Source organism: Terrapene carolina, unplaced genomic scaffold (assembly GCF_002925995.2).
Source record: "Terrapene carolina triunguis isolate 2854851 unplaced genomic scaffold, T_m_triunguis-2.0 Scaffold210, whole genome shotgun sequence".
In the NCBI taxonomy this organism is placed as follows: domain Eukaryota; kingdom Metazoa; phylum Chordata; order Testudines; family Emydidae; genus Terrapene; species Terrapene triunguis.
Genome location: NW_020664561.1, coordinates 7,982,992 through 7,995,168, shown reverse-complemented (window position 1 = coordinate 7,995,168; position 12,177 = coordinate 7,982,992). Strand labels below are relative to the sequence as shown.

Sequence of the window (12,177 nt, the reverse complement as noted above, 5' to 3'; positions counted from 1 at the left end):
AAGGTAACACCCTGTTAAACTGGGAGATTTGATGATTATATTGCTGTATAATGTTTCTTTAAATAAAAGCTGTTGTAAATATCAAAAACAAAATGATAATAATTCCATGGCAATGATTCTGTAAGCCTTTTAAAACTTCCTAGATAAATAAGGGGGAAGAGAAAAATAGCAGCCCAGCTCCTGCAGGCCATAAACCAGCCATTTATTTCCTGGGATTAGGCTAGTACTTCCCCATATATTAGTGCCAAATTTCCATTAGGGAAGAAGAGTTACGGTTTCCTCCTAAAATAGGCATTGATCTGATTTAGTCTGGGAAATCTAGGAGACACCAAAGATTTGGCCCCCAGAAGAGCCAGCCTCGGAATGTTGTGATTAAGTAGAAATGCAACGGAACCTGTTTTGCATTCTGGGTGATAGAGTTTATTCTCACACCCAAATGGTTATAATGGCTGTTCCCATTAGATCTTGTCAAGTATTGTTTTGCTTTGGATAGATTTAAAAAGCAAACAAATTAAAATGTGAGTTCTTGTAATTGTTTTTTCTCCTCTTTCTCTCCGTGCAGCCAATGCCATCAAGGTCATCCCCTCCAAAACGGAATCGCTTTCCAGCTCAGACAATGAATTGTACATTTGCACCATTCGCCAGAATGTTAAGTTGCAAAATATTATGCTGCCCCCTACCTTAAAAGGTGAGGTTCTGATCCTGATGTCTCCAGCCAGTGGGGACACAATGTTTCTGTTCCTTAAGGGCAGCAGTTAAAAAGGGCCTGGGAGCTTGAATGCGGCAGACAGCGCAGGTCTGAACTTTGGAGCAAAGCGGAGAAGCACGAGTCTGAGCTCTGCAGAATAGGCCAGACCTTCCAATTAGGCAAGAAGTATGTGTAGTGGTTCCTCACTCTCAAGTGGGGATGGAGGCCACCCCGCCTCACTACAGGCAGGTAGTAATCAATAGTCTATGGGGAAGTTCTGGCCCGGGAGAGGGAGAGGGGGAGGGTAGAGCACAGGCAGTCTATGGCCCACAACCTCCTGACTGGAGCAGACAGCAATTAACAGTCTATGGCCCACAACCTCCTGGCTGGGGCAGAGCAAAAGCAGGCAAGCGCAGACCATCCAGCCTAAGGTGCAGGGGCGGCTCTAGCTTTTTTGCCGCCCCAAGCACGGCAGGCAGGCTGCCTTCGGCGGCTTGCCTGCGGGAGGTCCGCCGGTCCCGCGGCTTTGGTGTACCCGCCGCCGAATTGCCGCCGAATCCACGGGACCAGCATCCCTCCCGCAGGCAAGCCACCGAAGGCTGCCTGACTGCCACCCTCGCAGGGACCGGCAGGGCGCCCCCCCTGGCTTGCCGCCCCAGGCACGTGCTTGGTGCGCTGCTGTCTGGAGCCGCCACTGCTAAGGTGGGTAGACTGCCACCCCAGGGGTGGGGTTGGCAGCAGTGGATACGGAGACCCGGGCCCACCCTACTCCACTGGGTCCCAGCCCAGGCCCCTAACGGTGGCAGTAAGGGCCGGCTTTAGGACCTGCGGGGCCCGATTTCGCGGTCCGGGTCTTCGGCGGCGGAGGGGTCCGCTCCGCATCTTCTGCGGCACTGAAGGACCCCCCGCCGCCGAAATGCCTCCGGAGCGGACCACTGCCGTGTGAGCCTAAAGCGCGGGGCCCTCTTAGGTGCGGGTGCGGGGCCCTCTTACCCGCGGGGCCCGATTCCGGGGAATTGGCCTAAAGCTGGCCCTGGTGGCGGGGAATCCTTGGGGATTCTCGTCTGTCTCCTCCGACCGCAGGGCGCAGCTCCACTCAGGGCCTAGTCTGCAGGGCCGTCCTTAGGATTTAAGGGGCCCTACGCAGTATTATTAAACTGGTGCCCCTATGCCCGACAGCAGCCCGGGGGGGGCGGGGGGGTTAGGGACGAGGCAGCAAAAGATACCGGCCCCCCCGGCCTGCCTCACGGTGGTGGAGAGTCACAGTTCCCCGCAGAGACCCCCTTACCCTCTCCCTCACACAGAATGCGTGGTGCTGGCACATTCGGCTCTGTGAATATAGCCCCTGCCTAAGGAGACTGCAGTGTGCACTGGGTGTGCAGGAGCCAACCTGCTCTTACCTCCTGTCATGGGCAGTGGGTGAAGCTGCCCCTTGGGGAGGCTAGCTCCCCAGCCCACCTCTTCTGCCTGTGGCCTCACCCATACTCCACTCCTGCTCCGCTCCAGGCCCCACCCCACTCCACCCAGGCCCTACCCTCTCCCCATTGTCTCCCTCCTCTCTTCCCTCCCCCATCGTGCTCACCCCCTTCCAGCCAAATCCCTGAACCCAAATGAAGCAAATGACATTTGAAAAAAAACACTCTTCTGCAATTTCTTTCTAAAGAAAATGGGGCATGTTTTCCACTGCATGCCAGATGGTGAAGACTGGACATGCAGAAGGTACCTAATTAAAAGCACTAAACTTGGAAATAAAAAAATGTCAGTCACAGGTTTTTTGATATGCCCTGAAGTTTGTCAGAGATTTATTTGCAAAAACTTTGTAGTAAGGGCGAGTCAGCTGTCTTGCTGAATACAACATTAAGTATGGAATACATGATGCAACTCTTCTCTGTTTTACATTTTCTTAATCAGTATTTCTAAGCTGATTTTATATTTTAAATGTACTCTTAAGCCTTCATAAAGTAATCATTCCAGATTACTACATATTTAACTCACTGAAACAAAAATATTATTTTAAATTAATCAGTCACAGAGGTTTAGTGTGTTCATAACAATGTTCATTGCTTTTAGAAAAAGGGAACTTACTTTGTGTGTGGAATTTACTTTGTGTGATCTCCATAACAATAGACATGCTTATGAAATTTCGCCAACTTTAAAATATATGTTTCCAAAGATTTTAGGCATAACAAAGGATGTTATATCTTACTAAGTACTGATTTTGCTGGAGGGTTCTCTTAAAACTAGTTCATCATATAGTCAGAAGTAAAGAAAGGGAAACTCTTTGTCCAGCTATCTGGAAGGAAAGGGGTGTTGTCCCTTTAAGGGCTCTCTTCAATGGGGGGGGGGGCATATGAAGGGAGAAAGGGATGGACAGGAAGATTTTGGAAGCAAAGTTTTTTTACTATAGTAATTAAAATTAAAATGTGTATTTTAGATAAGGGTGGTCTTTTGAAGGATTTATTTAAAAAACTATGTCTGAAGATCCAAGCATTTAAGGCTGAAGATGATTGTGTATCTAAAAATCTATGCAAGGATTTTTTAGAGATGTGATTTTATAATCTTAAAGAAATCATCTGCAAACACTTGGAAGGTGGTAAGGTGATAGGGAATAGCCAGCATGGATTTGTAAAGAACAAATCGTGTCAAACCAATCTGATAGCTTTCTTTGATAGGATAACGAGTCTTGTGGATAAGGGAGAAGCTGTGGATGTGGTATACCTAGACTTTAGTAAGGCATTTGATACAGTCTTGCATGATATTCTTATCGATAAACTAGGCAAATACAATTTAGATGGGGCTACTATAAGGTGGGTGCATAACTGGCTGGATAACCGTACTCAGAGAGTTGTTATTAATGGTTCCCAATCCTGCTGGAAAGGCATAACAAGTGGGGTTCCGCAGGGGTCTGTTTTGGGACCGGCTCTGTTCAATATCTTCATTAACGACTTAGATATTGGCATAGAAAGTACGCTTATTAAGTTTGCAGATGATACCAAACTGGGAGGGATTGCAACTGCTTTGGAGGACAGGGTCATAATTCAAAATGATCTGGACAAATTGGAGAAATGGTCTGAGGTAAACAGGATGAAGTTTAACAAAGACAAATGCAAAGTGCTCCACTTAGGAAGGAAAAATCAGTTTCACACATACAGAATGGAAAGAGACTGTCTAGGAAGGAGTACAGCAGAAAGGGATCTAGGGGTTATAGTGGACCACAAGCTAAATATGAATCAACAGTGTGATGCTGTTGCAAAAAAAGCAAACATGATTCTGGGATGTATTAACAGGTGTGTTGTGAGCAAGACACGAGAAGTCATTCTTCCGCTCTACTCTGCGCTGGTTAGGCCTCATCTGGAGTATTGTGTCCAGTTCTGAGCACCGCATTTCAAGAAAGATGTGGAGAAATTGGAGAGGGTCCAGAGAAGAGCAACAAGAATGATTAAAGGTCTTGAGAACATGACCTATGAAGGAAGGCTGAAGGGTCTGGTAGGGTTGAAGACTTTTTCACTTTTAAGTTACTAGATCCCTTCTGGAGTAAGAGTCACCAGGCTGCAGCAGCCAGCTATGGGAGCCTGCAGGAAGGGTCAGAACAGGGATAGGAAGAGGCAGGAGGGGGACACTAAGACCCAGTGGTGCTCTAAATTTTCAGGTGCCCTAAGTAGCCTCCTATGCCTAAGGACGGCCCTGCTAGTCTGGGATCATGTTGAGATTCCAGCTCCCTAGAAGAGACATAGAATCATAGAATATCAGGATTGGAAGGGACCTCAGTAGGTCATCCAACCCCCTGCTCAAAGCAGGACCAATTTCCAACTAAATCATCCCAGCCAGGGCTTTGTCAAGCCTGACCTTAAAAACCTCTCAGGAAGGAGATTCCACCACTTCCCTAGGTAACCCATTCCAGTGCTTCACCACCCTCCTAGTGAAAAAGTTTTTCCTAATATCCAACCTAGACCTCCCCCACTGCAACTTGAGACCATTACTCCTTGTTCTCTCATCTGGTACCACTGAGAACAGTCTAGATCTATCCTCTTTGGAACCCCCTTTCAGGTAGTTGAAAGCAGCTATCAAATCCCCCCTCATTCTTCTCTTCTGCAGACTAAACAATCCCAGTTCCCTCAGCCTCTCATAAGTCATGTGCTCCAGCCCCCTAATAATTTTTGTTGCCCTCCGCTGGACTCTTTCCAATTTTTTCACATCCTTCTTGTAGTGTGGGGCCCAAAACCGGACACAGTACTCCAGATGAGGCCTCACCAATGTCGAATAGAGAGGAATGATCACGTCCCTCGATCTGGTGGCAATGCCCCTACTTATACAGCCCAAAATGCCGTTAGCCTTTTTGGCAACAAGGGCACACTGTTGACTCATATCCAGCTTCTTGTCCACTGTAACCCCTAGGTCCTTTTCTGCAGAACTGCTTCCTAGCCATTCGGTCCCTAGTCTGTAACAGTGAATGGGATTCTTCCATCCTAAGTGCAGGACTCTGCACTTGTCCTTGTTGAACCTCATCAGGTTTCTTTTGGCCCAATCCTCTAATTTGTCTAGGTCCCTCTATATCCTATCCCTACCCTCCAGCGTATCTACCACTCCTCCCAATTTAGTGTAATCTGCAAACTTGCTGAGAGTGCAGTCCACGCCATCCTCCAGATCATTAATGAAGAAATTGAACAAAACCGGCCCCAGGACCAACCTTGGGTCACTCTGCTTGAAACCAGCTGCCAACTAGACATGGAGCCATTGATCACTACCCGTTGAACTCGACGATCTAGCCAGCTTTCTATCCACCTTATAGTCCATTCCTCTAGCCCATACTTCTTTAACTTGCTGGCAAGAATACTGTGGGAGACCGTATCAAAAGCTTTGCTAAAGTCAAGGAATAACACATCCACTGCTTTCCCCTCATCCACAGAGCCAGTTATCTCATCATAGAAGGCAATTAGGTTAGTCAGGCATGACTTGCCCTTGGTGAATCCATGCTGACTGTTCCTGATCACTTTCCTCTCCTCTAAGTGCTTCAGAATTGATTCCTTGAGGACCTGCTCCATGATTTTTCCAGGGACTGAGGTGAGGCTGACTGGCCTGTGGTTCCCCGGATCCTCCTTCTTCCCTTTTTAAAAGATGGGCACTACATTAGCCTTTTTCCAGTCATCCGGGGCCTCCTCCGATCACCATGGCCAATGGCTCTGCAATCACATCCGCCAACTCCTTTAGCACCCTTGGATGCAGCGCATCCGGCCCCGTGGACTTGTGCTCATCCAGTTTTTCTAAATAGTCCTGAACCAAACCACTTCTTTCTCCACAGAGGCTGGTCACCTCCTCCCCATACTGTGCTGCCCAGTGCAGCAGTCTGGGAGCTGACCTTGTTCGTGAAGACAGAGGCAAAAAAAGCATTGAGTACATTAGCTTTTTCCACATCCTCTGTCACTAGGTTGCCTCCCTCATTCAGTAAGGGGCCCACACTTTCCTTGACTTTCTTCTTGTTGCTAACATACCTGAAGAAACCCTTCTTATTACTCTTAACATCTCTTGCTAGCTTAGGGTTACCATCCGTCCGGGTTTCCCCGGACATGTCCGGCTTTTTCAGCCTTAAATGGCCGTCCGGGGGGATTTCTAATGAAGTAGAAATGTCCGGGATTTCCCCTCCTGCGGAGTGCGGCGCGGCTGATTGGACGCCTGGCCTGATTGAAAGCCGCTCGCAGCCACTAGGGCCTCTAGCAGCCAGAGTCCCTCCCCCTCCCCCGCTCCCTCCTCCCCCACAGAGCAGCTCGGAAGTGTTTGAGTCCACGTGGAGCCCGCATTTCTCCCTCTGCTGGGTGAGCGGGGGGAGCAGGGCAGGCGGCGGGGGAGTGGGGGGTGGGGAGCAGGGGGCACAGAGGCTGCAGGGGCGGGGGGGTGCACAGGTTGCAGGGCGAGTGGGGAGCAGGGGGCACAGAGGCTGCAGGGGCAGGGGGGCGCAGAGGCTGCAGGGCGAGTGGGGAGCAGGGGGCACAGAGGCTGCAGGGGCAGGGGGGGTGCAGAGGCTGCAGGGTGAGGAGAAGCAGGGCAGGCAAGGGCATAGAGGCTGCAGGGGCTGCGGGGCGAGTGGGGAGCAGGGAAGAACTTAGCAACCCCCAACCAAGATCAGAGCGGGAGGGAGGAGGGGGAATGCGGGGTGCTCAGAGGAGGGGGCAGAGTTGGGGCAGGGACTTTGGGGAAGGGGTTGGAATGGGGGCGGAGAAGGGGTGGGGTTGGGGCGGGGAAGGGGGCGGGGAAGGGGCGGAGTTGGGGCAGGGCCGGGGGCGGGACCGGGGCCCCGTGGAGTGTCCTCTTTTTTAAATGTTTGAATATGGTAACCCTATGCTAGCTGCAACTGCAAGTGTGATTTGGCCTTCCTGATTTCACTCCTGCATGCCTGAGCAATATTTTTATACTCCTCCCTGGTCATTTGTCCAATCTTCCACTACTTGTAAGCTTCTTTTTTGCGTTTAAGATCAGCAAGGATTTCACTGTTAAGCCAAGCTGGTCTCCTGCCGTATTTACTATTCTTTCTACACATCGGGATTTTTTTCCCTGCAACCTCAATAAGGATTCTTTAAAATAAATCTGCTGCTCCCTCCAGTGTTCCAGCCCCAACTGAGCTCTGGGGTTCTCCTTTTATACTTTCTGTCCCGCCCCAGGACTTCTGGTGAGGGGGGAGTGGCAGATTTAGCCCTGCTCACTACGGGGAGTGTAGTGGTCCCTTGCTCTCCAGCTTTGAGGGAGGCCACTCAGTCTCACTACAGTCTGCTTAACAGGCATTCTTCTGGCATTTGTACTGTAAAAGGTTCTCTCCTCTTTTTGCCCCAATCTAATCCCTAAATACATTGGTCTGCTCTTGGAGTCATGCCAGGCCTCTAGTCCAGTAGTTGGCACTCTAGCTCAGCGCAGCAGAGTCCTGATGCTGTTCTGGGAAGCCGCTTTAAGTCTCATTTAAATGACAAACTATTAAGAATTAATATAAACACAGTCCTCCTAATAAATTCTACAGTCAAATCAAGGTACTGAGCAGTTATGGTGATCAACTCATGGTCAGTACAAAAATCCAGTGTGTGAATTCCCTGTGACTGCCCATTATCAGTAGTTGCTGGTGAAGGCAGCTTTCAGAAGAGATAATTGATGTGTTAGCTTCTTCAGGTCAGTTCATTTGTAGGGTAAAAAGGACAGGATCCAGACAGGACGTCCATCCTCCTCTCACTCCCAACGCCACAGCTAACCACTGTAATCTTACTGTCTTGATCTCTCAGGAGCACCCAGCATGGAGAAGTGATGATTTACTGAATGACTTGTTTTCGGTAGGCATTGCACTGGCTGAGTTAGACAACATGAGCCCTTCGGAGCAGATGGTAGTGAAGTGTGCGGCTATCATCGGGCTGACTTTCACGACTGATCTGCTGCTCCACATCCTTCCCGAATGGACCAAGAGAAAGATGAATCAGACGCTTGCAGCCCTGGTGGATTCCCACATCTTCAAGTGTTTTAATAAAAGAAAGGACTCCCAGAGTGCACAATCACAGGATATGCCCTCCACAGAGTTACTTGTTTGCCCCAGGACGGTGAGACCAATTGGACAAGAGTCAGGTACGTGGAGCTGGCCAGAGACTGGGGGCATCAGAGTGTGCTGAAATCCCACTGCTCCTTGTCTGTGTTCTTGGTGATCTTTCCAGAGTGCTCTGTGAATCCTTCTTGTTAACATGCATAAAGTGCAGGGGCTGTCTCTAGTAGGAAGGGACTGTACAGATCATTAGATTTTTTTTGCCTGTAGTTTTTAGTACTTTCTTACATCTTAAATGTATCTATTGACAGTCACAGCCTACACAACGGAATCTCGCATCACACTTTGAAATAAACTCCTGAGAAGCATCTGTTTCAGGGTAATCATCAATGCCTTTTTTCTTTCTGTTGAAGCATTAGAAATGCTATTAGGAATGCTATTGTAAATGCATTCAAGTCACTCCTGCGGTATCTAGAGAGAGACAGTTGGGTCCAGAGGATAGGAAACTGACCTGACACATACAGGAAACCTAAGCTCTACTTCTGGCTCTGCCACTGACCTGCAAGTCACTTCACCTCTCTGTGTTTCAGTTTCCCGTCCCCCACTTTTCTGACTCATATGTAGATTATAAACTTATTGGGGCAGGGATTTTCTTTTATTACGCATTTATGCATTCCCAGGATAATGTAACCCTCATTTCAGTTGAGATCTCTGTTGAATTACTTTAATACAAACAATAATAACCATGATGTGGCAGCATATACATTAAAGCACTAAAATATAGTCATTCAAAAACCCCTAACATACTGTGAGGACGAACAGAGGTCAAAACGGGCTGGTATGAGCTAATATGTCTTACCTGAATTTTTTATTTTGTTCTATTCTCCTTCTACCTCACCTAGATTCCACCAAACTCTCCCTACAGCATTTAAGAGCTTGTCTACACACAGATTGGCACAGAAATCACCACACATCTTTTGTTATTTCACATCTTTTGTTATTTCGGTGCAAGTCTGGCACCAACAATAGCAACAGGTGTGAATTAAAGTGGATGAGATTATTTTGTCGTCCGCTGGTGTATAGCCAAGTGGTGATAATTCATACAGTGTGGAACTCTGGCCCAAATCTGGTGGTTGAGGAGCCTGCTACATCCATGGCTAAGGACTGCATTTTTTAGCTCTGGCAGTAATGTCTCATGCTTTCAGATCTGGTGGTCCTAGGTTTGATCCCTACCACCAATGACCCACCCCCCAGGGCCGTGTTACACCTTTAGTGTGGACAGTTGCATCAGTGGCTGCAGCAGAAACAGAGCCTTGTGTGCTCAAATGCTGGCCTCGCTGAGAGGGGATGGATAAATCCACGTTATCTTTCAGGTATCCGCTCTTCTGTTTATAACCTAATCAAGCAAGAGCAGCTGGTGATACAATGCGGCGTCATGGCGTTTTGCATGCCACTGCTGCAGGAAGCGGCCTACGAGATCTGGCTGAAGAGCCAGAAGAAAGCCTTACATCTCAAGTGTGTGAGCTATCTAGAAGGGCAGGCTCACAAATGCAGACGCTGCGGAGAAGGGGACTTCATTTCATTTCACCGCCACACCGTGGAAATGATGCTGGAGAGCCTCGAGTCTCAGGAAAACATTTCTGAGCAGCACAAGGAATACCCATTCAGCGAAGCAGCCTCACTGATCATTTACACAACCCTGCAAAGGCTTCAGGGTCCCTCGTTTGAAGGTAAACGGAAGCCCTTGTTTCCATAGCACTCCCCAGACTGGGCTCCCCAAGGGACCATGCTGCCGGGAGGGGGCAGAATCTTACAGGGAGGGCTTTGCTCGCTGTTGCAGAGACTAGGGCTATGCAGGCAATGCACTGACTGCACAGTCCTCAACGCAGCTCTGCGTCCCAATACTGCACGGGAGTGTATTGCGCTTCCGCGTTCTCTGAGACATGGGGCCTAGTGGGTGTGACTAAGTGTACCTCTGGGCATCTTCTGCTCTCAGCTGGTTGGATGCACCAGACACCTTTGCCAAGTCCCTTTCTCTCTTCTCCTTCACTTCTAGTAGCCCTGTTTGCTCTGTATCCTCTCCCATCCTAGGGGAAATCTATCTGGAGAGGCATCCTGGCCCCCTTTCCAGGCTCTCCCAATCCCCTTATTTTTTCCTATATCCCCACTCTCTACCCCTCAAGCCCCACATATGCTGTAACCTTTCCATGCCCCCTCACATTTCTGCTCATCCTTTAGGTCTGGTGTCAGGAGCTGAAGGGTAGGGGAAAGTCAAGGACTGTGGTGGGGGCAGCGTGGGGCTGTGAAGGAGTAGTGAGAAGCAGGTAGAAGTGTGGAGTGGAAGGACTGTGTGCAGGGAAGGAGGCTATGTTAGCTGGGCTGGTAATATGTGAAGGCGGAACCTGGGCTGGCCCAAATTCTGACTTCAGCTACACCTAGACACAGGGCCTAGGGTATTCCACAATTCCATGGCTGCGGGGTTTGCTGGGGAACTGAGTCCTTGCCCCAGAACTGTTCTTCATAATCTGAATTTTCCTATTGGAACAGATATGTTTATAGGCTTTATGATGATGGAGAAAATGGAAACAGATGCAGTGTCACCTACCTGAGTCTGCAGAGAGCCTGAAACAATGGCTTTGAGGAAAAATGGCTGAGAGAGGTGTGATCTGTCCCATTCATCTCAATCAGGACCCTGTGGACTGTTTCAGCAGCCATAGAATTTTCCAAGGAATTCACCCTGTTGGTGGAATTTAGGAGTTCTGCTGCAGAATTTGGTCCACTGCAAGCTCTTTGAGGCAGGGACCTTTTGTTCTGTGCTTGTACAGCCCCTAGCACAGGGGGGTCCTGATCTGTGGCTGGGTCTCCTGCACACTATGGCAATGCAAATAATAGTTGTTCCACAGAGCACAGCGGGCACTGGCTGTGTAATTCCCACAGGTAGAGCCCTACCAAATTCACGGTCCATTTTGGTCAATTTCATGGTCATGGGATTTTAAAAATCATAAATTTCATGATTTCAGATATTTAAATCTGAAATTTCATGGTGTTGTAACTGCAAGTGTCCTGACCCAAAAGGGGGAGTGGAGGGGTCACAAGGTTATTGTAGGGGGTTTTGGAATTGCCACCCTTACTTCTGCGCTGCTGCTGATGGGGTGATGCCTTCAGAGCTGGGTACCTGGCCAGCAGCTGCTGCTCTTCGACCACTCAGCTCTGAAGGCAGGGCAGAAGTAAGGGTGGCAATACTGTGACCCCCCCACACAACCCTCTTTTGGGTTGGGACCTCTAGTTTGAGAAACGTTGGTCTCCCCTGTAAAATTGGTGTACTTTTACCCTATACTATACAGAAGACCAGATTTCATGGGGAAGAAGGGATTTCACAGCCCGTGACGCGTTTTTCACGGCCAGTAAGAACTTAGCCTTTAGAGTTTTGTCTTTTAAATGTTTAGATTTTAAGTGCTTTTGGAGAGGGACCATCTTTGTAGTCTGTGTCAGTATAGCACCTAGCACAATGGCCCACTAGCTTCCGCTGGCCACTGCCATGCAGATAGTGATGAGAAGTTGTTCTACAGCTCTTTATTAATATGTGTTTCTCTCTCCGATTTGGCAGGAATGGAGAGAAAAGCTGTGACAGCCGAGGCTTCCCTAACCAGCACATGCTCCCCTGAAAGTGTCCAGAGGACAAGTGAAGGTAAAACGTCCCATCAGATACAGAACTCACAGTAACCTGGAGGGAACGAGGCAAGACCACCACACTCAAACCCAGGGAGCTGCGGAGAAAAAGAGGGGTGAAAAAGGAAGTGGCTGAGAGGGAGAGAGATTGAGTGAAATAATATGGGTGAAGGTATGAGACAGAGCAGGGCCGGCTTTAGCAAGAGCAGGGCCCGATGCCTGGGGGCGGGGCTTGCTACAAGCCCCGCCCCCAGGAATCGAGCCGCGCTCCGGCCGGGGTTGCCGGGCTTGGGTCCGACCCGGAGCCGCGCCG

General features: G+C 49.1%; 1 protein-coding gene across 1 annotated transcript in view; it reads left to right on the top strand.

The window, feature by feature from the left end:
• LOC113407275 (adenylate cyclase type 10-like) overlaps positions 1-12,177 on the top strand; it is a 74,434-nt gene that overhangs the window by 32,612 nt on the left and 29,645 nt on the right. The window contains exons 18-21 of the mRNA XM_026655594.1: positions 563-688; positions 8,000-8,281; positions 9,569-9,925; positions 11,803-11,883. Of these exons, the coding sequence (XP_026511379.1) occupies positions 563-688; positions 8,000-8,281; positions 9,569-9,925; positions 11,803-11,883 (846 nt within the window). The remainder of the gene's footprint in view (positions 1-562; positions 689-7,999; positions 8,282-9,568; positions 9,926-11,802; positions 11,884-12,177) is intronic.